The 26,660-nt window shown below is 43.5% G+C and overlaps 1 protein-coding gene across 1 annotated transcript; it reads right to left on the bottom strand.

Moving 5' to 3' along the window:
• Window positions 1–1,949: 1,949 nt before the first annotated feature.
• Window positions 1,950–22,416, bottom strand: cdc42ep4a (CDC42 effector protein (Rho GTPase binding) 4a). The gene is made up of 2 exons (XM_054731333.2): window positions 22,193–22,416; window positions 1,950–3,251 (listed from the first exon to the last, which is right to left on the bottom strand). Exon 2 carries the CDS (start codon window positions 3,158–3,160, stop codon window positions 2,144–2,146), a length of 1,017 nt encoding a protein of 338 aa, XP_054587308.1. The 5' UTR covers window positions 3,161–3,251; window positions 22,193–22,416; the 3' UTR covers window positions 1,950–2,143.
• Between the last annotated feature and the right edge of the window lie 4,244 nt (window positions 22,417–26,660).

Genomic DNA, 26,660 nt, shown 5'->3' with positions numbered 1-26,660 from the left:
GCAGGCAGAGAAAATGGGGATCAATAACTCCACTGGCTTGTATTGACCACATCAATCAATATAAATGGCCTGTTTTACCACAAGTGTAAGAATAATGACTTTTTCCAGCCCTCTGGCAGGTTGAACACTGAAATACTGTGACTATGACAATGTGAAAGAGATTTAAGATTCCTCTAACACAAAATGAAAGCCTGCATCAACCATCCAGCAGCTTTCTGGTGGGGGTAACACGACGAACACCTTGATCTGTCTGCAGCGGTGTTAACAAAACACAATGCTGCGAACTTGAACCAAAGCAGGAGGAGCGGGAAAAGCCAAAGGATGGTGGGGAAAATCCAAAGTGACAGAACAGCTTTGAGTCCATGATGATGAGCAGGCCCGTGGTCTGAGACTCATCCGTCTTCCACCCAGCAGGGTGAGAGGAATTACCCGTCATCCATGCTTACCAGGGCAGCTTTTGTAGGCCAGGAGCATCCATCTCCAACCGACAGCTGCTTCATAACGAGGAGTCTTCACACATTTCATCACATTGTTTTCAGACTGTACACTTAAAAGTGCATCCCCCTAAACTCACTAAGGTCTCTATTGCTTCCTTCCTTCCTTCCTTCCTCCCCTGGGAGAGCCACAGAAAGGAGGCAGGAAACGAAGGCGGCACTCCAGGAATTCCTTTAGTAAAGTTGCTGAGTGAGTTCAAGCAGTGCAACAATCATCCTGATGCACAAAACTACAAATAAAAACAAGATAATTGTAAGTCTTTTATTGAAAAATATAGGTTCATTTTACAAATACAGAAAAAAACGCAGATACACAAAAACAGTAAGGCATTCTAAACACACGAGGATCACCCAAAGGTTTGACGGCTACCTGATTAAACCGTGTAGTGTGTCAGTGACGCATATCCAGCTACACAAACGCTCTCCTGACTGGTTCTTTTAAACCGTTGAGCCAAAATATTCAGTTTCATTTAACAGCAATTAAAATAAAGACAAAAGCGTGACAACTATTCGACAGGCTCTCTTCTAAAGTGGTTTTCACAAGTTAAAATGACTTTTGGCAAGAAAATGATAATTTGGCACATCTGTCAGTTTCAGTTAAGGCAGTGAAATCAATCAGCACACGTAAGCCTCGTGGATTTAATGATGCAAGAGGCAGAGTCGAGCTGCAATGACGGTGCAACTTGTACAAAAAACAGAAATCCTTCCTTAATTCTCTTGCATCTAATGCTGGATGTGGCCTCATCTTGATCCCTGCTTCACACACACAAGCACACACACTTTTTAAGATAAAAACATTAGTCAAACAACAAATATTAATAGTTTACCTGCCAACACACACACTCTCTCTCTACAGCCCTGCTCATATGTAGTGAAAATCACGTTTTCTGGTCTAGCTAAGATGTTGCAGCCAAAGACAAAAAGGGAAGGAAGTGGTTAAAGACGGTTCTTCTGTTCCAATATGAGAAACAAGCAGAAGTCATGGAGTCGGTCTGTGTAAATCACTTAGATTAGAACGCAGACTGACCACAGGTTAGTAATCCATTCACCTGTTCTGCTGTCATAACACCGACACTGAGCCAGATGCACCACCTCTAACAAAGCTGAAATCCAGTAAAACGATAACAGATCAGAACGTCTGGGTTTAGTTTTGGGAAATGGCGACCTATGGGCGTTGCCATGGAAACCCTGAGTAACAAGTCAGAAAAAGAGAGGAGAGCCAGATAGGTCTGTGATAATATTGTCTGATGAAAGGGCCTCACACTCTCTCCACAGCGAGAGCACACCCACTGGAGACGTGCCTGTGGCTGGGCCTTCTGTGCGGCTCGGGCCGCATGACGCCCCACAGCTGGTGTGAAACCCCAACCCTAACCCAAACGAAGAACAGGAGAAAAATGCTGAGCCGGGCATTAGTTACATGTTCTTCTTTGCTAAAGTTGGTTTTTAACCAGCAGATTCTGTTCATTTCTGGAATGTTGCTCAGAAAGTGTCGTCCAATTCATTTCACTTGCCTCAATGTTCACAGACGCAAGCAGGGTGCTTTCTAAAGGAGTTCCCACACCAGAGTCCCATCTTCTCCCCAAGAGCAGCCCACTACAGAGTCTGAAATCAGTGAAAACGGACACAAATTCCCTCTAGAACCCAACTGTTTATACGTGAATCTCATCATCTTCATCTTCCAAGAAGGAGGAGAAGTTGCTCTCCTCTTCTGGGGGAGCGCTGAACGTGGCACTGTCTGCATCTCCAATGTAGCAGTGAATGCTCGGTTTCTCATCCAAAGCAGCAGAACCGGAACTGGACATGGAGCAGCTGTCCAGGTGCTGCAGGTGCTTGGCTCGGATCTCTGGAGTGTGAGGCCCTCCATCTTCAGCCCTCAGATCGATGGAGCAGGCCTGCTGCAGACCTCCTGCATCGTTGTTTAGCTTCACCTGCTGGTGCCCTTCCTCAGTAGTTTCCCCCTCTACACCATCTTCTTCCTCACTGTGGGTGCTGATGGCTGGTGAGGCATGGCCCTCACTGTTCTTGCCTTCCTCATAGCCAAGATCATCCTCCTCCTTCACCATCACATCCAAGATGTCATCCAGCATTGATGGTCCCAGGTCAACATGGAACGACATGACAGACTCGGCATGCTTCATTCCCCCTCCGTAGTGAGTGGAGCTCTCCGGCAGCTCTGTCAGTTCACCGAAGCTCTGCTCCTGCACCTCCAGGAAGTTTGTGGCTGCAGCTGCACCGTCCAGTTCCCCGTGTTGCTTAAACGGACTGGATGTCAAGCTCTTGGAAACTGCGCCATCTCCTCGGTTTTCATCATTGAGAAAGGGCAGGGACATGGCATTTTTGACTAAAGTGGGCGATCCTCCAGGAACCATCAGGCCGTTTTCTCCCTGTTGGTCCACTCTGGTCACTGACTGGGAGCGCTTGCTGCTCCTGAAGGTACGCGACAAGAGACCAGGCCGAGGAGACCGAGGAAAGGATGTGGTCTCAGGTGATGCCTCCCCGGAGCGTGTGCTTAGAAAGGACGTATCTCCAAAGGCATCACCACTGCGGCCTACATGCATGGTGTGGCGAAAGTCTCCTAGAGGGGCACTAATCATCTCTCTGGTCAGGTCCATACGAGAGCGACGCTTAGCTGGAGCAGAGGACACCAGCTGTTTTAGGATAGGCATGATGGCTGATCAGACGTAGCGGTAGTCCACAATAGGTGTGAGCTCCTTGGAAGGAATACTAACGCTCTTGAACTGCAGTCAGCTTGGGAACCTGAAAATAAATAACAATAAATTACACAGAGTTCAGAGAGTGTAAGTAAAAGCAGTAAAACGTATCTAAAGCGTCACATTAGGTTGCTAATTTCTTTTAACCCATAAAAAGGACTTCCAGGAATTCCAAATGTTCCATGAACTGCAAGAGTCGAAGCACTGAGGCAGCTCTTCCATGATCAGCAGGGTCTTCCCTTCATCTGAGAATCAGCCAATCAAATGCACCAAAAACATTTAGAGGAGCACCGCAGAATTGTGCTTGGGAACAGTGTGATGCATGAGGGACGGAAAACTCAAACAGGAATTTTGGCAGCACACCAAGTCGATTTGAGCCAATAAAAATGTGCTGTTATGGACAAATGTTTATGCAGTCTCCACAGATAGATTAGATGTCAAAAAAATAGGCGTTAAACTATATTTTATAATTACATAAAGCTCAATCTATAGAACTTGACATTAACAATCTTCGATGAAGTCCTAAGGGGACTAGATCATGCTAAACAATCATTTGGAGCTTTGACCATGTAGGACTTTTGGCTTCATGCATCCATTTTCCTGTCTCGGCTGCTTCTTCCACTCAGCTCTGGTAAACTATTACAAATGGCTGAATGGGACTGTTGGCATCATCTCGCCCCACTCCTCCCCATCCAGGTAGTGTCCAGATCCCTCTTCCACTGGACTGTAAACACTAACACCCAGTAGCGGCTAGTCCACAGGAGAGCTTTTGGGTGCTGAGGTACAGCGTCGGTGAAGGAGACCAGCAGGGCAGAGTCTCAGCTCAGGTCAGAACAGAACTGGAAGTTCTCCACAGTTCACCATCCTTTGTTGTTGTAGAGCAGCTGAGTTCATCTCGTGGAGTTTAGTTATTATGAAGAACTGGAAAATGATGACTTATAAACACTCCTGCATGTAAAAAAGTGGATTACTTTTACTATAACACAGATTATTACAACCTTAAACCAGCAAAGGTAAGACTGAGTTAATGCTTTTACTTCATGAAATGAGCTCTGTTTGTTTTTAATGCTGAATGTGCAAATATTGGTGAACATTAAGCACGTTTTTGGAACACTTTTGTTATTACCGGTCTGTTGGTGTGAAGCACAAGAATGGTGATTTGGCATTCCCTGGTGGTGATACGTGGAAAGTGCATATGAAATCAGCCCAGTCGTCACAACTGCAAAATTCAGACTTAATTATTAGAATTATGAGCAATGAGACTATTTCCATTACATTCTTAACGTAAACACTTTTCTAATCAGTGCTTCTCCTGAAAAACTTGCTTTTGACTACAAATATGATGAAATAATGATTCAATGATAACGTTTGACACATTTTATTTAAAGTAAGGGTCAATGCATCGGTGGAGACGTATTTCATCCACACTTGCTGTTAGGAAAACGCTTCTGAAAGAGGCGTCTCCTGGCGGACCGAGAAAGCGGCACTGAGGCAGTGATAGACTTTGGTGACAACGTCACGTTTTTCAGCTTAGCCATCAGCCACAGCTGGTTCTACGTAAATGTGGAGCGGAGTTTTAACCTGAAGATGGAGAATAGAATTATGGTTTTGGGCAGAATTATTACATTTAAAGTAAGTTGCACTAAGCTGCCACACTAATGATTACATATGTGTACGGCACCATTAGACACTCATCTGTACAGGTTATCAGCAAAAACAAGTAAATTTAGGTGTTACTTGCTCTTTAATTAGTATTTTTATACAAAAAAAATTTTTCTGAATGCTTGAAATAATTTGCGGTTGGTTTAAAACACCAGGAATGTGACTCAAAATTAGAATTATTTTAAAGATGTATTTTGTTTTCAGCCATTTCTTTTATTTAGCTGTCCATAAATCACCATTTTGTAAGGAAGCAAATGGACAAGATCAGCGACCTGACCTGTATTGGAATGTTTACCATGTGAAGTGCCTTGAGACGATTCGTCATGATTTTACGCTTTATAAATAAACTTGAATTGAATAAGAAACATGTTAATAGTACATATTTATTTAAAAACTATTATTTATATAAATAATATTTATATTATTATTTGCAAACAGATAACAGTGATCAACGGGGGAGGGCTGTCCTCTTGCCCTCCTGTCAGAAGCTGGGGTGGGGCGTGGCATCATGTGTCAGGGGTCTATAGTACAAACGGTAATATTTAAATCATTTATGAGCCCATCCTTGCTCTGGATTTCAGTTACTTTAAGTTAAAGCGGTTTCATTTAATGGGGCAACAGTAAAACACACAAGTTCTAAAATGAATTCAATTCTATTTTATTTGTGCGGAAGACTCAAGTAGGGTTGTCACGGTAACCGGTGTAGTGGTAAACCCCGGTAAAAAAGTTGACAATAATAATAACCATCTTGTTTTAAAAAAAACTATATTATCTCGGTGGGTTACCGTGGCTGCGGTGTAGGCGCGGTGACCCTTACCAGCCACCGTATCATCTGCTGAAGTTGCCAGCGGCACATGCGCACTTTGTTGTTTACAACCAAAACTTTCTTGAAGCTAAAGCTGAAATAATGGCCAAAGGAGGAGACGGCAGCGCTCAGGACATTCATTATCCCTCAAAGAAGACAAAGTCGGAATTACGGGCATCTTTTGGATATGTGAAGAATGCCGAGGGACAGCTGATAGAAGACGGCTATCCTGTTTGCAGCACGTGCAGAAAAAGTGTCTGTGAAAGGCAGCAACGCTTCAAATCTCATGACACATCTGCGTGACCATCACCCACAACGCTACAGTCAACGCAAGGCAAGCTAACGTTAGCGCTTTAGCTAAAATGTGTGATCCGAGGATTTCGGTTGAGGGAGAATGCAACGAGTCGCTATATAAAGCAGCCGCAGCGCCGCTACCTGCATATAAACCGTGTCGCGGACACCGCCATGTTGAAATGACGCTATGCATTACGGGGCTCCCAGGGGCAGATAAGGGTTGGTCTCTCTCCGAGAATAATTATGAATTTAACAACGATTACTGCCTGATGACATTTTCCCACATCTGCAAAGCTCACTGGAAGGACACAAACCGAGGACGATATTTTCCTGATATAGGGTTTATTACTCAAGTAAGGGTAAAAAAGTATCTGATTAGAAGGCTACTTGAGTACTGAGTATCATCTGATCTAATATTTTTAAAATGATGACATCAAACAGACAAAAAATAAGTTATGGGCAAATGTTGGTATTTTAAAGACGAAAGGGGAAAAATGTAAACAAATAAAAATAATTACAAAATAACACATTTTAGGCAAAATTTAGACACAAACTGAGGACAATATTTCCTGACATACAGGGTTTATTTAATTGTGTGAAAATGTAGCACGTTTAAAAAAAATACCGCGATAATACCGAAAACCGTGATAATTTTGGTCACAATAACCGTGAGGTTAAAATTTCACACCGTGACAACCCTAGACTCGAGTCAAGGCCTCTTACTTTTTGTAAGTGATCTTGACTGAAGAAACTCTCAAATCACTTGGAGTCATTTCCTTAACACCTGGGGCAGTGGGAAAGTTCAAGGAGCTCCGATCCTCAGTTCAAACACTTCTACAGTCAACAAGTTATCAGGTGTTCTAAAAGGAGAAGGGGAAGCTCTGTAATCTTCACCCATGTGAAAAGGTCCGATCTGAAGATGTAAAACCGCAAGTGTCACATCAGGGATAAAGAGCGCGCGGGGGGAGGGGGGCAATGAATCCTTCCCAAAAATAATCACCTGGTTGCAAACCTAAAACTGTGACTGGTGAGATCAGACAAAGACTTACTCAACAACAGCATGTTCAGCAGATGACACGTCTGACCAACAAAACACGAGTTGATAACAAGTGTCACTTCTGGGCTGCCCGTGTGACCTGGTGGTTTTTTTTAAAGTAGGTCAAAGAGGAACGTCAGAATTGTTGTCCAAAACCTCACACCAATACGAAGACCTATTTCTACATTTCAACACAATATCTGTAAAACAAAACTGATGGTAGTGTTAAAGATGGCAAATACCACCGAATGCCTAAAATACATGTTCATAGTGAACGTCTGTAATGAGCCTAAAGAACCAAAACGGTCAAAAAAATTAAACTGTGCCAACTTACAATACGAATGAATTATTAAAACGTGCGAAGGATTGAGATCAAGCAGAAGATACATTCCCTAGCCATGGTCTTCTGACAGGAAAGGGCTTAAACCCCTACGGGTTGGAGTGACAGCAAAGTGTTAATACAATATTAAAAGGCCAGACAGAGGAAATCTCACCACAGGCAGCAAGTCAGACAACATTACCTCCTCCTCTCTTCAGGTGGCACACTGAAGGGCCAGGGCAGGGTGTCTCATTAACTACCCAACCCAGCACGGCCGTGGTGGGTCGTGGGCCATGGTGGTCAAATGAAAGCATTTTCCACACAAAAAGCATGGCCGACTCCAGGAGACAACTCCATGCTAATAAAAAAGCAGGCTAAAGAAAACGCTTTCCATGCCGTCTTCACTAGGCACCTCTCCGTCTTGCACATTAATTGCATTTTTAACTGCTGCTTACACAGAAGCGATCAACTTAACATTGACTTTGGATTCCCACTAAACAAGCTTTCAGAAGAAGCAGAGCGTTGTTCTCGTCAGAAGTCAACGGAAGGACTCAACTGTTAAATATGGCATTGACCTCTTTCTTATGTCTCCCTCCCCCACTCCCTCTACTTCACCAGCTGAACCTCTGCTCCTCTTCCTGTTCACCTGCTTTGGTTCCCATAGAAACAATCTGCTGCAAGCAACAGCATTTCCTGCCATAGCGACTGCAGAAAGCTTCAGGTCTACTCATCATGCCAGCGTGCCAAACATGGCTTTCGGTCAGCCATTTATTCACTCGCTCCTTTAGGGGGTTTGTTTTCTTAGCCGTGGGGGGAATAAGTAAAACACAGAAACGTCCCTGTGGTACAGAGAAAACAGGAAAGTGTGTGAAAGAGTGTCACATTTTCTCACGCTACATGCTTTCCTAAAACTTTAGGCAGCTTTAGCAACACACATCATTTATTTGAAGATACCCGTTTGTTGTTGAAACAGCCAGTTCTTTTGCGGTCATGGCAGAGTAATGACAGAAATGTTCACACCCAACCGTACAAATAAATACATTTCTCTTGTTTCCCTGCAACTCTTGGGTGGTACTCGCTGCTCAGACGAGTCAGGATGCTGAAGCACCATCACTCCCCTAACAGGCCAGGATCAAGCTGAAAATCTCTGGTGCCCATTTCAGGCACATTCACCCCACCAGACAAGCTGTTCTTCGTCAGCTCACTCTGAAAACATCCAGACGCTCCTGCAACCCCCTCCCCCTCACGGCCAGCAGGATCACTGCACCTACGAACCAAGCTGACAGTGTTGGTAAACCTTTAAGAAGTATGAACCAGTGAGTGCGAGAAAACGGAGGCTGGGGGGGCAAAGAGGGCCTGAGAAGACAGCAGGAACCGTGGGAACTACCGAGCAACAGCTATGGGAGTGTGGGGGGGAGGAGGTGAAGGTCTGGCTTCATAAACAGACTCCTGATCTGATCGCAACATGAGCAGAGAGTGAGGGACAGGAAGGGACAGAAGACTGACTGAGGCACATCTGCATCCTCTCATTTTGACAGTGATGCTTCTCAGAAAGCACCGCTGGACACATTAAACCTCGGGTCCCGAGTCCTCTCAACGATAAGTGCAGATTATGAGGCTGACTAATGTGGATGTGGTATTTCTCTGCTGCATGCACAGAAACTGACAAACACGAGCACACAGGGAATGACCCCAAATAGCCTCTATAGCTGCTTCACTGCCTTCTCACATGTTTGCACAAAAATGACATTTCTGGAAGTTTGTGAGGGGTGGACTAGGCTTGCCCGTTAGGAGTTCTGCCCTCACAACCCGGACCTGGATAAGTGTCTGCCACTGAGAACAAACAAGGCAAACTTATTTGTGCTCAAATATATAATTTCAGCATGATTTTTGATCCACTTTATACAAAAACAATAACCACAGAAAGGCTCTAATGATTTAACACTAGAGACTGATGGGAGTGAAAACACCGCGGCTAAGAGCTGACACTGAGTCAAATATTGCTGCTATAATTAACAGACATCCATTAAGTTTTTATAGCTCTGCTGGCAAAAAAAAATACATCAGAGGACCCAGAGTCGAATTACATAAGAAAAACTGCAGCTTCACATCACAAGGAAAATATTGACTTCCTGGATAATTTGTGTTTAAGGCATTTATAACTTTTCACTTGTTGCCAATACTCTAAAACTAGGCCATTCAATACTAATACACAAGAGATCACTCCCAGAGCAATGCACTAACTCTCAAACATGACTTACGGTCTTTTACAAGAATGAGGTATCGATGTGCCGCCTGCGTGCTTAATTTGTCCTGTGTATATTCGACTTTCTGGAAGGGGGAGGAAGGCTTCTGTAGTGGGGCTCATTTAAAATCACTGACCTGGATGGACAACCCGAGGGCAAAAGACTTTAGGATAGAGAAAACTGTTGGCGAAGCACCCTGTTTGATAGTAAAACCTAGTGCACAACATCACCAGGGGCAACACAGTTGTTCAGTAATAGACTATCATCCACATATCCTGGTAATTAAGCAGACAAATGGCTCCTAGCGGGTGGCATCTGCCCTGCAACCCAGTTAGCAGGCCTGAATGTCTCATTTAAGAAGGAGCAGCTAGGACAGACAGTGGAAATCACATTATCTCTCAATCACACTGAATGGGAACAACAGATATCAAGCAGATGACGCCCTCTGAGATAAATACTGCAGGGAGGAAGCAAGTAGCTCTACTGACATTTTACATTGAAATACTTTTTATTTCTTCTTTATCCAAACTTGGATTCCAGGAGCACTACTCAGCCTAAAACAGCTCTGTACAGCGTGGTTTGAGTCAGCCCATCTGAGTGTAGTTTTGTTCCCATGCCAGCTCCATGAAAGTGCACATAAACACAACTCAGCTGAAAAATGTTGGTGTTGCTGGACATTTAGTTCAATTATATGGCTTTTTGTCAGACTCCGCACCAGGAAATGGCTGCAGGAGAGAAACACAAGGCAAACAGCGACTCCGCCCACTAGCAAATCAGCAGCCAGAATCATGATGCTGGCCTGACTCAGTCTTGCTAGGTAGGGGAGAAAGTAGAGGGAAAATACAGAACCGTGCCCTTGGGAACAGTGGTCGGGCCGTTAAATATGATGCCACAGAAGATGGACCAAACCATTTGAGAACGTCAAGAAACCAAAATGGTGGCAGGTTATTCTACTAAAGAGTAGGGATGCACCGATGGATCGGCATTTGATCCCAATCGGCCGATAGCGCCCCTATCGATTTTGATCGGAGTTTTCAAAATAGATCAAAGCAGACCGATCAGGTAGGGTTGTCACGGTAACCGGTGTAGCGGTAAACCCCGGTAAAAAAAAGTTGACAATAATAATAACTGTCTTGTTTTAAAAAAAAACTATATTATCTTGGTGGATTACCGTGGCTGCGGTGTAGGCGCGGTGACCCTTACCAGCCACCGTATCATCTGCTGAAGTTACCGGCGGTACACGCACGCTTTGTTGTTTACGACCAAAACTTTCTTGAAGCTTAAGCTGAAATAATGGCCAAAGGAGGAGACGGCAGCACTTGGGACATTTATTATCCCTCAAAGAAGACAAAGTCGGAATTACGGGCATCTTTTGGATATTTGAAGAATGCCGAGGGACAGTTGATAGAAGACGGCTATCCTGTTTGCAGCACGTGCAGAAAAAGAGTCTGTGAAAGGCAGCAACGCTTCAAATCTCATGACACATCTGCGTGACCATCACCCACAACTCTACAGTCAACGCAAGGCAAGCTAACGTTAGCGCTTTAGCTAAAATGTGTGATCCGAGGATTTGGGTTGAGGGAGAATGCAACGAGTCGCTATATAAAGCAGCCGCAGCGCCGCTACCTGCATATAAACCGTGTCGCGGACACCGCCATGTTGAAATGACGCTATGCATTACCGGGCTCCCAGGGGCAGATAAGAGTTGGTCTCTCTCCGAGAATAATTATGAATTTAACAATGATTACTGCCTGATGACATTTTCCCACATCTGCAAAGCTCACTGGAAGGACACAAACTGAGGACAATATTTCCTGACATACAGGGTTTATTTAATTGTGTGAAAATGTAGCACGTTTAAAAAAAATACCGCGATAATACCGAAAACCGTGGTAATTTTGGTCACAATAACCGTGAGGTTACATTTTCACACCGAGACAACCCTAATACAGACCATTTTAGATTAGGTTACATTTCCTTTATTCCCAGATTATGTAGTTTGTAGCACTCATTGTAATGTTGTAGAAAATTTCTGGCCAATCCACGTGATCGGTATCGGTGATCAGCATTCTTTGATATCGGTATCGGCAGCAAAAAACCTGATCGGTGCATCCCTACTAAAGAGTCACACTAACTGTGGTTTAGCCAATAACAACATTTACTTAAAGGGGACAGTTTATCAGCAATCCAAACACTGCTTTGAATCTCTAAGAAGCATAAGAATTTTTTTGGGCTTTCATCTGTCCCAGGAGCCCTGATACAGGCCATTCTAAACCCCCTAAATCAGCCTTGCTGTGAAAAGAGCCGTTTACCCCTCCCACTTGGCCAGGACATGAATATGCTAATGGACTGCTTGTTGATTGGTTGGTTTAATTGCGCAGTAGTGGCCGTCCAGATCAGCATTTGTCACAGGAGAAAGAAAACATGGCAAATTGGCAACGTAGCTCAAAAGTTTGGAAGCATTATACAAAGACAGAAAAAGGCCCATAGATTGCAAACTCTGCAAAGTGAAACTCTTCTTTCACGGGAGCACATCGGTGATGCACAAGCACTTTAAGAGGAAGCACGTCATGGCAGAGAATGGAGTCACCTCAGTAAAGTTTACCTCTTGTTAGCTGCTAACATAGGTGTAGCAACACCAGTAGTGGTGGTGATTTTATTACCTTAGAACTTGTTTGTATGTCACGTATTTTTGTGGCCCAAGTCAGTCAGAGGCACGCGGTTAGACCTCCTACAACTTACTTGTTTCTGTTACATTTGCTGTCAAGCCAACCTACTGATGCGACAGGTCATCTTTCTTTTTTATGTCCTCCACTGCGATGAAACCGACGGCAATTTTTTTATTACAGACACAAAAAGTAGATTGCAGAGAAGCCTCTGGTACTCCCCATTTATCAAAATCAAATATGAAACACACTACATGTCAAGCCAGATTGACAAGCATGCCATTTTTTGGCAGTTTGGTGCCTTCGTAAACAAAAACAATGTTGCATTCCAAGTCTGCCATCATCTCTGATCAGAATTCAGTCCCACTCCTGAAATTGTAGACATCAATGCTCAACGTTTGCATCATCTGTAAAACGGGAAAATTTATCAGTGACACTTGGGCGTTTAGAGTCTTTCAATATAATGAGAAGGAATGAGCAAAAGCTGATTCACACGGGAAATATCACTAAGAGCACCAGAGACAGCCACTAAGGATCATTTTAATAGTTTAAAAGCATAAAGCAGTTAAGAAGATGAGTGAGTGAGTGAGTGAGTGAGTGAGTGAGTGAGTGAGTGAGTGGGTGAGTCAGATCGGTTAGGTCAACAATTACAACTAGGTCAGTTACAAGCAATTGTCTGCAGAATTGGTGGTCATTTGATACGCCTAAAACCACAAGCCCGTTGGGATTTGACAATTGCATAAAAGCAGTGAAGAGCCTTCCAGCAGAGCTGCACAAACATAAATGTAGGAGTTTTAATGGAGAAACATGTCCACAGGAAGAGTGTGGTAAAAATGAAGCAGCAAAGCCTCCGTTCTGACCGGAAACCAGCCTGCCCTTCCTGACCGCTCAGAGTAAACACGCCTGTTTTACAGCACCGACCAAACAAGCAGTCCCTATCTCCATCAGCACTCCGTTTAATAAGCTACAAGGATGTGGGGCGGTGCTCGCACATCACCATGTGTTCAAAATCTGCCCATGACAGAGTGCATCTGTGCACAAAGAAGCTCTGACTTATCTGATTATCTTCCACAGTGAACACATCCGGATGTTCTCTGCAGCAGGCAGCTGAGTCACAACCTGATGACAGGCTGAACCTGAGGCCCAGGTGTCTGCAGTGCGTCGGTGTCTGTGAAGCACCCAAAATATGCTCCTCAAAGCCAAGAATGCAGGGAAATTACGGGACCCTGTGCCTGCTCACATTTAAAGTGGTCCAGTGTTATAATTACAAAGTAGGAGCAGCTCACACCCGTAGAAAGTAAAAGATAAAGCAGCTTCAAAGTACCAAACTTGTTTGCATAAATAACATTTTTCAAACTGAAAATGAATATGTGGACCACCAGAGGTGAAACCGACTGTCCATCACTCTTTTCTCTGGGCAAACCTATGAAACTCAGCCTTTACATTCATCGGTGAAGTTCATTTGACAATACATTTAAGGTGTTTCTGTGTTGTTGACACACGTCCATGAACACACATGGAAGATTTTTTTAATCTGGAATCATTAAAAACGGAAATATTTGGTAGAATATAGCAACTTTGAGTCATTGGTACTAAATAAAATCACATTTGTAAGTAACACATTCACAAACCTTTTCTTACATCACACCTACTTTTAAATGTAAAGATTGTAAAAATATGGCGGAGAAACGCCAACCTTTTCTGATTGTTTTATCTTGCACACAAGGCACCTAAAGAGACAAATGTTGCTCTCGTTTCACTCCAACCTCCATCAGGTGTGTGTTTCCAAAAAGAAAAACAATGAAGATGAATTAGGCAAGATACGTTTTATTGAAACTTTGTGATTTCATGACAAATCTTTAAAATGTTCTCCACAAAGTTGACGAGATTGTTATTAGCTGGACCAGGACGTCCCCACCCAATTCCAGAAAACAAAATGATAATAAACACCAAACCTCGTAAAACCTAGGCATCGTTTGAGATCTGATCAAGAATAACACACCCAAAATGAACTGAATAAATCAGAAGCTAAAGGATTTATTTAAACATCAGTGGTACCACAACAAAGCTAAGACTCGAGGGAATTCTTCAGAGGTCTGAAAATCAACATTTATGGTGTTGAGTGAGAGTGGATGAAAATGGCACGTGACTTTAAGTGCTCGTGCTTTGGTTAGGGTTAGGGGGCGTCTATAGGTCTCAGAGGAGGTTTCAATCAGTAACTTTATAATTATATATTTATCATTACTTGGTTATTTATCTATAAACAATTAAAGAAGAGAAAAAAAGTTGATTAAAAAACTCCATTTTTTTAGTTCTGTTTGGTTTTACCAACTCTGATTTAACTGCCTTTTACACTCATGGTTCTGTCTAGGGGTAGACCGATATAGCGGGGCAAATTTTGCCATTTTATACATCAGCATCGGCCGATATTTGTTCGTGGTAAAGCCCAATTAAAGTCAGGCATATCCTCGGGCAGCTCGGTGCTGTTGCAGAATTGAATTAAAATTATTTTTATGTTCACTACTAACATCTGCATAACAAATACTCTAAATTAACTTTATTTAGCCATCTTCCATTTGCACCGAGAAGTGCACAAAAGTAAGATTTAAGTTAAATTTAGAGTTAAAACACAAATTCGGCTTCAGGGGTTTTATGCATTAACTGATGTAATTAGTGACATTTTAGCATGAAAATAAGGTAGAAAACATCTAGATGTCAGCCATTTCTCCCACACATTGGCAATAGAAAAACCAATATCGGTCCACCTCCAGTTTGTTTACATAACCTTCGACCACAAAAACATACTCTGACCAAAATTAGACTTTTAAGTTTTATCAAACGTGTCTAAATTCACTGCATGACAGCAATTTTGGCAACTGAAGTTTCACAAAGTTGAACTAAGATCCGGTCAAATATTCCTTTGTGATTATCTGCAGTCAAACTGACCTGGAAAGTTTACAAATGCTGCAGAAATTCAGCATGAACTTTGACCTGGAGGCAGTGAAGAAAAGTCGATGACAGAATTTCCACAACATGGAAAAATCCAAATGTCCTATTGCAAAGTTTACAGAGTTGTAAAATGTAACAGCTAAACTGGTTTTAGATGCTTTTAGTCTGCGAGGTAAAGAGTCTACTTGGGAAAAATGTACTAATGAGCTGAAAAGGGAAATCCTGTTACTTACTGAAGGTGAGCTGGACATGTCTCAGTCATTAAAGGCCTTTCCTGTACAGTAAATAAAAGTACAAGTACAAGCCCACAGTATACAGGTGTGCCCACTGGCCATACGGTAATCCGTTCAAAATCTATGATGGAATTATGGGATAAATTTATGAGGATGGAAATGTTTTTGGGAGCAAACAGATCACTGTGATGATTTAAGTGTTAGCTTCAGGAACATGAAGAAGAAGAAGAAGAAGAAAGTATCATTTTGCCTCTCAAGATAAAAATCACGAGGCGCTTCACAAAAAACAAAAAATGTAAAAATATAAAAAAGCATTTAGAAAATGTTTAAAAATATATTTTAAATGAGCAAAAATAGACAATTGTGATTAAAAAATGTTAAGAAAGAGAGAGAGTCAATGGGAAAGAGGGAAATCAGTGGATCCTGAGGAAGGTGGAATAGGTGGGGAGAGCAGAATAAAGAGAGAGAGGTGAAGAAGGTCATACAAAAGCCAGCTTGAACAAGTGAGTCTTCAGCTGAGTTTTGAAGGAGACCACTGAGTCCACTGATCTCAGGCTCAGGGGGAGAGAGGTCCAGAGTCTGGGGGCCACAGCAGCAGATGATCTGTCACCTTTGACCTTTAGCCTGGTGCTGCACAACCAGTAGGCTTTGATCACTGGACCTCAGGGACCTGCTGGGGGTGTAGGGACTAAGAAGATCACCAATGTAAGATGGTGCTTGTCCATGTAAGGCCCTATAGACCAGAACCAGGATCTAGAAATGAACCCTGAAGTTGACTGGCAGCCAGTGAAGCTGGAGGAGAAGCGGGGTGATGTGGGTGTGTTTGGAGGACTTGGTCAGAAGCCGAGCGCAGGCGTTCTGAACCACCTGTAGACGGTTCAGGGAGGTTCTGCTCAGACACGTGAAAAGAGAGTTACAGTAGTCTAAGCGTGAGGAGATGAAGGTGTGGATAAAGGCTGGTTTATGCTTGACGCGTCCGCGAGGTCCGCATGGCTCCGCACGGAAAAGTTGCGTCATTTTAACAACCACGCCCCTCCACCGCGTCTCCGCACGGCCCAGAATTTCCGCAACGTGCACCTCGGAAAATTTCTCACCACGCGGACGGACGGACGCGGAAAAACATGGCGGACGGGCAAGAACTAGTATGGCAGAGGTTGGTAAATACAGACATTTGTATGATTCAGCTCTCAGAGATCACCGTGATCAACATGTTGTTAATAATTCTTGGAGAGAAATAGCTCGCACTGTCGGAAAAGACGAGGACGCTGTTAAAAATGCTGAAATGCCATGTTGTAAACAGTAATTTCTACTTCTACTATGGTGTAGTGTTGGGTGCATGCCGTAGAGCTCCATGCTTCCCCCTACAGTTTGGGAGAATATTGGCTCACCGCAGAGACGAGCCGCACGAACCATAAACGCTGCGAGTTGTGAAGCGCGTTCCATCCGCGAGCCGCATCACCGCGCGGAAAGTGAATGCGTCAAGCATAAACCAAGCTTAACAGTCAAGTTCAGAGCGGGTGGGACTCAGCTTAGCAACGTTCCTGAGATGGAAGAAGGAAGAGTGAACAAGAGAACTGACATGAGAATCCAGGATGAGAGCTGGGTCAAAGGTCATGCCAAGATTCCTGACAGAAGGTTTGGTGTGAGAAGCAAGCTGACCAAGAGAGTCTCTGTCTTATCTTCATTCAGCTGAAGAAAGCTCCCAGCCATCCAGGTTTTGATAGAGTCTAAGCAGGTGTGTAACAGCTGCAGCTTAGACATCTCATGGGGCTTTAGGGAGATGTACAGTTGGATGTCATCTGCATAAAGATGGTAGGAGATTCCTTTGATGGAGCTCAGAATGTGCTGAAGAGGAAGCAGACAGAGGAGGTAGAGCAAAGGACCCAGCCCAGAACCTTGTGGGACACCATGGGTAAGAGAGGTGGTGGAGGACCTAAACTTGGAGACGGCCACAGAAAAGGAGCGCTCAGAGAGATAAGAGGAGAACCACTCCAGAGCAGATCCTGATAGGCCTACCCAGCCTCTCCGCCTCTCCAGTAGCAGGTGATGGTCAACAGTGTCAAAGGCTGCAGTCAGGTCCAGCAGGACCAGAACAGAACAGTCCCCTGCATCACTGTGAGACAGAAGGTCATTAGAGACCCTAAGAAGAGCTGCTGCAGTAGAATGAGCTCTACGAAAACCTGACAAGAAGCTATCATAGATGTTATGTTCATCAAGAGCAGCTGTGAGTTGTTTAGCCACAACCTTTTCCAAGATCTTGGAGATGAACGGAAGTTTAGAGATGGGTCTGAAGCTGCTATGGAGAGAGGGGTTGAGACTCGGTTTTTTAAGAAGCGGGTGGATTACAGCGTTCTTAAAGTAAGCAGGGACCTGACCAGAGACCAGAGAAGCATTAATTATAGAGAGCACGCTGGGACCGATGGACTGAAAAGCACTTTTAAACAAAGATGAGGGTAAGATGTGGAGGGGGCATGCAGAGGTCTTCATAGAGTTAACTAGTTTGGTTAACTCAGGCAAAGAAACAGGGAGCAAAAATTGACCAATTCTTTTTGCTATATATATGCTTCCAATTGGTTAAAATCATTAGACAGCATGGGATAAACTTCCACTGTTATGCTGACGATACTCAGTTATATTCATCCATTAACCCTGATGAACCTAATCGGTTAGGTAGATTACAGGCTTATCTAGAAAAGGAAACTGCTTAGTCAATCACCTGACCTGAATGGCATTAAATTAGTCTTGAGCCCCCTTCAGACAGACCATGAAAAACGGAAATGTTCCGGTCTCTGTCCGTAAGACCTTTGTGTCTGAATACAAACATCCGGATAACGTTTTCCGTAATTAACCGGATGACGCCCCTAGTAACAGGTCTGGACTTGTTACGGACAAGGTGGAAAGGTGAAAAGACAAGTTACGGTACAAAAGTGGTGTGTCTGAAAACACAGTTCAGGTTAAAAAAAATGGATTGAATTGTCCACACATATTCCAGAATGTCTATCTGAAAAGGGCTTCAGAGAATAAAGTAAGGAACCTTGGTATTATCTTCAACCTGGACATCTCATTCAAATCCCATTTTAAACAGGTTTGTAGGATTTCCTTTTTCCTCCTTCTCACAAATAAAGGTCTTAACAATCAATCTCCATCATACATCAGTGACCTGATTGTTCCATATGTTCCTAACCGAGCACTTCGCTCTCAGACTGCAGGTTTACTGGTGGTTCACAGAATATCTAAAAATAGGATAGGAGGCAGATCTTTTAGCTATCAGGCTCCTCTCTTGTGGAACCAACTCTCAGCTTTAGTCCATGAGGCAGACACCTTGTCTACTTTTAAGAATAGGCTTAAAACATTTTTATTTGATAGGGCCTATGGTTAAAATCTGATGTTAGCCTATATCTGGACAATTGGGGGAGTAGAGGGAGGTGGAGTGTACAGTCGGTAAAGACGGCTCTCCCTTGCCCTGCCTCCATCATGCCTCCATCTAAAAGGCTAGGTTATCCAGATTTATCTCTGTAGTAGGGCTGAAACGATTCCTCGAGTACCTCGAATAATTCGAGTACAAAAAATCCTCGAGTCAAATGCACACGCATTTGTTTACTGTGAAGTAAAGTTGAAGTGCTGAAGTTAAGCAAACTTTCTTTTGAATAAAACTTGAAGAATAACTGGCAATTGCTTGCTCATTTTGAGAGGTCTTTCATATTTTATAACATGCTATTTTATATAATGGTTTACAAACACAAAAGGGTAATTTATTAGAGTACTCGGTTAATCGAAAAAGAGATTCGATTGCTGCAGCCCTACTCTGTAGTTATGCTGCTATAGGTTTAGACTGCTGGAGGACACACTGACCACTTTCCACACCCGACTACTTTCTTCTACAATCTGCTCCTTAACTGTATTATTTCCTGCAATTTCAACTGTTAACCTAAGTGTTTTTCTCCCCAGAAGAAGCTACAACGATGTTCTGCTGAGCTGTGGTGGCCTCATGGAGGGGGCCATCGGCTAGCACACTGCTGCTAACCACTTAAATATTCTCCCTCTCCTGATAACATTTTACTCTCTTTGATAATGAATGTGCTACTACTAGTTTAGCCATTTAGTTATAGATTCACTAGGATAAATACAATAAAGTTTACCTCTTACTAAATAGAACATTTACAAAGAAATCACAATGTAACCATAGACACACTACTTGGTATATATATATATATATATATATATATATATATATATATATATATATATACATACATACATACACATAGTGTGTGTGTGTGTGTTCTGTCTTCTCCATCCCCAGTGAGTCATGATGGATGGCTGCTTAAGCTTGGTTTATGCTTGACGCATTCACTTTCCGCGCGGTGATGCGGCTCGCGGATGGAACGCGCTTCACAACTCGCAGCGTTTATGGTTCGTGCGGCTCGTCTCTGCGGTGAGCCAATATTCTCCCAAACTGTAGGGGGCAGCATGGAGCTCTACGGCGTGCACCCAACACTACACCATAGTAGAAGTAGAAATTACTGTTTACAACATGGCATTTCAGCATTTTTAACAGCGTCCTCGTCTTTTCCGACAGTGCGAGCTATTTCTCTCCAAGAATTATTAACAACATGTTGATCACGGTGATCTCTGAGAGCTGAATCATACAAATGTCTGTATTTACCAACCTCTGCCATACTAGTTCTTGCCGGTCCGCCATGTTTTTCTGCGTCCGACCGTCCGCGTGGTTAGAAATTTTCCTAGGTGCGCGTTGCGGAAATTTTGGGCCGTGCGGAGACGCGGTGGAGGGGCGTAGTTGTTAAAATGACGCAAATTTTCCACGCGGACCTCACGGACACGTCAAGCATAAACCAACCTTTATACTGAGCCAGGATTCTCTGGAGGTTTCTTCCTGTTAAAAGGGAGTTTTCCTCTCCACTGTCGCTGCATGCTTGCTTAGTATGAGGATTGCTGTTAAGACTCTGACACTAGTCAGTGACTTGATGTAATCTGCTGGGATCCTTATATAGGAAACTTTTTACTGATAGACTTAATGAACTGACCTGTATTGGATTGTTTACTATGTGAAGTGCCTTGAGACGACTCTTGTCGTGATTTGGCGCTTTATAAATAAACTTGAATTGAATAGAAAAATCAGGACAGCACTAAAGAATAAACATTTCCTTCAGCCAACAAACCTCAGTAGACAGGGCCACAAAGCTGCTGCCGAAAAGGCCAGAAAACAATGCAGACAAACAAAAGACACAGGAACAGACACAATGTTCCAACAGGAGACACGGCGTACTTAGAGAAGTCCTGTTTGGATGATAAGGATTTTTAAATAATGAACAAAAGTTTACTGTTTTCCCCCAAAGGACTGTAACTATCAGAGCCTTTGATGTTTGTAAAATCATCAAAAGGCATCAGAAGCAAAGCCTAGTCTCTGCACATCCACTCATCTGTCTAACATGGATTCAGAAAAAAGTGTTTATTCTGGTATTTCCTGGAATGTAAAAGGGCTGAGCAGGACACACACTTCGCCTAAAATGAGCACGAAACTGCAAACATGCTCAAGCATGGGTGTCTGACCATCTAGCAAGTGCCCACAAATAACCCAGTTACACTCCACCCAGACCACAGCAGCATGTTGGAGCTGTTGGTTAGTTCCAAAATCAACAGCAAACAGCACAAATGTGCACTGTTGCAAACACAGTTATGGTCAGGTTGTGCTTCCTGGGTCGTGAGCCTACAAAAGCTGTCGGACTACTGCAGCGACAAGAAAAACGCGTCTGACACCTCAAGGAGGAGCGAGTTTCACCTTCTTCTGGCATTGATGGGTGCAACTGAATGTTTTTTTCCATTATAAAACACAAAGCAGGTTCCGAATGCTTCACTTCCACTGAAAGGCAGCCTTTAAGAAAAGTTAACAGGCTAAAGCCAGTCCCACATTAATCCCAGTGATGCCACTCACCCGTTTGACCAAATACATCAACCTTCATCTCACAAAGCCCCCGGTGTGTTTTGGGTCGTACAGATCAGAGTAGAGGCGTGCAAAAACTAAACTAAACCACACTATTTGTCACTAAAACAGAGACTCGGGAACACCTCCTTCAACAACTATGAAATAAGGAACCCACCACACTGAGCCACCTTGGCCAAGCACATTCAGCAGAAAGTAAACAGAAAGAGGGATGACCTGGAGAAGCAGAGCATATGCTCAATGCCACCCCCCCCCCCCTCCAGTTTATAATTTCAAAATCAAGTGACCTGTGAATTTGAAGTTCACACAAGTATTTCCCAAACACCACAGCTGATGGAGACATGTTTCTGGTTTTACTCCAGTCAGTTCAAACTGCAAGTCCAACATTTTCTCAGACAAACAACAGGAAGGAAATGTGAAACACACACACACACACACACACACACACACACACACACACACACACACACACACACACAATTATTTAAAATATGAATGAATACATGGCTAAGTTGGAATCTTGTCGCTTTCTCAGTAAAGAGATAAATCACACAGAAAACACAAAACGCTGGCTGGTCGTTACAGTAAAAGCGGAGTCTGGGTGGGTCATCCGCAGGACAAAAACAGGTCAGCAGCCACGCTTTTCTGCATCCCTCTGGACACACACACACACACACACACACACACACACACACACACACACACACACACACACACACACACACACACACACACACACACACACACACACACACACACACACACACACACGAGGCCGTTTATGCAAATGCAGGCACAAAAGCACGCAGACTTACTGAGCATCCATTCATAAAGCCGGCTGCAGCTCCTTGCCGGGCCCCCAGCGGGTCGATGGTAACAAAGGAAGCGCGTTCAGTAAAGTAGGAGACCTCAGGCTCAGATCTGCTGTCGGTGCAGTTCGAGCTCGTGTCAGCCTTTGTGCTGGTGGAGAATCACACCAGCTGCTGCCACCGCATCCTCACAAACGAGAACTCACAGAGCCTCCTGCTGTGGTGAGAGTGAACACGCCCTCCTTCCATGTGTCCTTAAAGACGCAGCCGACCGCGATGACGCCATCACGCAGGCAATCAAACATGCGGAAACCCATGCCCGGTGTTTCACCCACTTCATGATGTTTCAGACAAAAATGAACTTATTAAAATAATTTTAAACGTGTATTTGTTTTATAAAAAACTATCACGTGTACCCATGTTAGGATAATGCACAACCACTGTATCACATGTTCTGATAAATTGTAAAAAATCAAAATAATAATGTACAGTCAGGAACCTTTCAGCCATTTTCAAACGTGTCTGTAAAGGTTTCAACTGTCCAGCCACCTCTTCCTGCACAGCCTCTGTTTAGAGAGAACCGAGCTGAAGACAGCTCTAATTTCCTTGAAATTTTGTGCAAAATTTGTTTTACAACCCTTTTACTGCATCAGTTTAGCGTATGGCAGAAATTTGGGCTTGGCTGTGATCCAACTAGATGTTAGTTGATCAACCCTGAAAGACAAAAAAAAAATCAGTTTCTCCAAATAGAGATTGTTAAAGCAGCACAATCCATCCATTCCCTGAATCTATTTAACTCAAAGACTCATAGTAAGACTCTTAAAGGACTTCAATAGAGTATAGTTTAATTCTCTTTAGGATCAAATTAAAATAGTTTGATAAACTGCTTTTAATTAAATAATCACTCTGCTTCATTTTTACCACTGCCTTCCAAATATTTATGGTGAGGTTAAAATACTGAGGAGAGCTTCACTAAATTCCTTAGCCTACTGTCTGGCAACACAAAAGGCTTTAATGAATGACAGTGTGATTGTGTGTATTTCATGACCAACCAAGCAGGCAAGACTTGCATCAAAAGTCGGGGGGGGGGGGGGGGGGGGGGGGGGGGCACGACTGTGAATGGTTGACTAGTATCGGGGGATAAAAGCCAGTCTGACTCTGACTGAATGACTATGGCTTTATCTGTCAAAGCACTTTTTCAGTCACATAGCTCCATCACATTTCTGCCCTTGGCTTTGTTTCCAAAATAGTTGGAAGGTAGTCGACGGGACAAAATGGCTCTGTATGAGAATTTGAGCGCAGTGGCATTTTGTTCATGCTCATGCTACACTTCGTGTTGAAGTGATTCTTTTGACATACTGAACAGACCTCTTTCCCTATATACACTTACAGGCATACAAAGTTTAGGCGTGCTTTAACACCCCCTAGTGTCTGTCATAAATCACTGTCATAAAAAAAAACTTTTCCTATCGTTGCTGTCCCCCCCCCCCCCACACACACACACACAATGTTTTCAACACCAGGGGCCTCATTTATCAAGCTTGCTTACGCACAAAACGGGGGCGGAAAACTGCGTAAGCAACTTTCCATGCAAACTTTGGGATTAATGAAAGAAAACTTAATGGAAAAATGTGCACAACTTTAAGTTGACTAAGAACCTGGCTTATGCACATTTTGGACATGGAGAGCACCTGCAATGCTGCTGCTGAGAAGGATACACTTATGAATTCCAGCAGCATGATCACTTGTAATGCTTCGTACACACAGAACAAGCAAGAATCACTGTATGGTGTTACATAATTGGCCTTACTGGGTGTTAATTTTGACAGGCTGCAGCAATTAGTGTGAATACTGAGTAGACATTTGTACCGCGGATACACTAATCCGTAATGTGTCAATCAATCAATCAATCAATCAATCAATCAATCAATCAATCAATCAAAGCTTTATTTATAAAGCGCCTTCCACAACCCTGTCAGGAAGCCCAAAGCTCTGAATGTGTCACAATGGATGCGCTGGCATTCCTGGATGACTATGCCAACGGCAGGATCTGGATGGAGAGAGTGTTCAGAGATCACACAGATTTCCTGGCACATGATGACGACTGGCTGATCAGCAGATTTAGATTCCCCAGAGCCCCCCTCCTAAACTTCTGTGCTGAACTGGAGCGACCGACCTGCCGGACTCATTCCATTCCAGTGCACATCCAGCTGTTGACTACTCTTGGGTTCCTGGCAACCGGCTCGTTCCAACGAGTTGATATTATTTTAATTACTGCGTAAACTATGTATATGATGTTACGGGTGTAGCGGTACGCTAAAATTGTATTCAGTTTTGTTCACTGTTTTGAAGAGCTTGGTTAGATACATTTTCGGTACATTATTATTATTTATTATCTGAAGAGGCGCCTATAGTGAGCAGAACCAGGTGTCATCACATGCTGCTGATCTAGCATAATGTCTTTAATTATTTCACAGGTTATGTGTGCAGCTATGAGAGTCATGCTCATACAGAAGTGTTGTGTTTGACTGTTGATGCTCCGTGTTTTTATTTCTGCAGCGAGCCGTAAAAACTCCCACACACGTCCAGAGTTTCTTCTCTAAAACTCGTATAAAATAACGAGCTTCCTCCGAGCTGTATCTATTGTTGTCAGATGAAAAATTTACATCAGTTGTCCCAGGGGAAAAGTTCAGCAGACGTGTTTGATTACATTTTTCCCACTGTGAGAGAAGGGAGGGAGGGGAGACGCTGCATTCAGCATCTCTACAGGCTCCACAGTAGCAGCGACAACCAGCTGGTTTGATCCGCTCTGAAAGTCGTTGATCAGAATTTGCAGATCACATTTTTTTAAAAGGAGATCAGGCGTCACTCAGAAACTCGCCTTGGAACTATTATCCGCTACACCTAAATCACACGAATGAAAATTCATTATTTTACAGAAAAAAAACCCAAAACATTACACAAGTGGACCGAACCGCTCAGATATCCTGCAGGAAAAATAACCTGGCAAAAGGAAGAAATACAGACCACAGATGTTAAGACACAGAAGCTCCTAACCATGCATGGAGGGTTCATCCCAAATCCAGCACCCTGAGACTGCACACTAGCCATAGGGAAGGAAGCAGAGGACTAGTGAGGGTGAGAGCCGCTGTCCAGGATGAATTAACCAAGATCCATAATTACATCAAGGACAAGGCCCCAACAGATGACGTGCTCAGTGAATGTCTCAGACAATGTCAAACAGAGGAGGAGAAATACCATCGTGGGAGCATAAGCCCCTAGAAAGAGCTGGTCTGAAGGACAGCACAGAGGCACTCATCATAGCTGCACAGGAACAGGCCCTGAACACCAGAGCAACAGAGGCCAAGACCTACCACACCAGACAAGACCCAAGGTGTAGGCTATGCAAAGATGCCCCTGAGACAATCCATCACATAACTGCAGGGTGTAAGATGCTGGCAGAGAAAGCTTACATGGAATATTACAACCAAGTGGCTGGTATCGTGTACAGAAACATCTGTGCAGAGTATGGACTAGAAGCCCCAAGGTCAAAGTGGGTAACACCCCCGAAGGTGGTTGAGAACGAGAGAGCCAAGCTCCTGTGGGACTTCCAGACCCAGACTGACAAAATGGTGATGGACATGGTGGTGGTGGACCAACAACAGAGGACAATTGATGTAGCAATACCAAGTGGTGCAACATCAAGAAAAAGGAACACGAGAAACTAGAGAAGTACCAGAGCCTCAAAGAAAAACTTGAGAAAGTCTGGAGGTGATGCCCATGGTCATTGGGGCACTCAGGGCAGTAACGACAAACTGGAGGAGCGGCTAAAGCAGATCCCAGGAAAGTCATCGGACATCTCAGTCCAGAAAAGAGTAGTTCTAGGAACAGCTAAGATGCTAAACCCTCAAGTTCCCAGACCTCCCAGACCAAATTTTCCAGTTTTTTGTTGGAAATGATGCAGTTTAGTGTCACATTGCACTCTGAAATGAAAGCATAGTACAAATAAGCAATTAGAGTTAAAAAAGAAATCCTGGAATCAATTTATAGACCAAATTGTGTTCTAAAATTTTGACTCATTAAAGTAGCCACCTTTGGCAGACATAACAGCTGAACACACTCGTGGGATTCTTTCTACAACAGAAATCAAATATTCTTCAGAAAGTTCTTCCATATCTGCTGCAGAAGTTCCCATAAATGTGTGGCACTAGTAGGTTGATTTGCTTTCACTCCTCTGTGCAGTTCATCTCAAAACACCTCCATGGGGTTTAAGTCTGGAGGCTGTGCTGGCCTCTCCATGTTTACAAACTTACCATCTTGTTCTTTTTTCCTGAGGTAGTTCTAGCATAGCTTGGACTTATGTTCTGGGTCATTATCTTGCTGTAGGATGGACCCCTGACCAACTAGGCACATACCAGAGGGTACTGCATGGTGCTGGAGAATGCTGTGGTAGATGTTTTGGTTCAGGGTGCCT

Source organism: Nothobranchius furzeri, chromosome 5 (assembly GCF_043380555.1).
Source record: "Nothobranchius furzeri strain GRZ-AD chromosome 5, NfurGRZ-RIMD1, whole genome shotgun sequence".
NCBI lineage: Eukaryota > Metazoa > Chordata > Actinopteri > Cyprinodontiformes > Nothobranchiidae > Nothobranchius > Nothobranchius furzeri.
The sequence above is the reverse complement of the archived record's forward strand: the minus strand, read 5'-3'. Positions and strand labels throughout refer to the sequence as shown.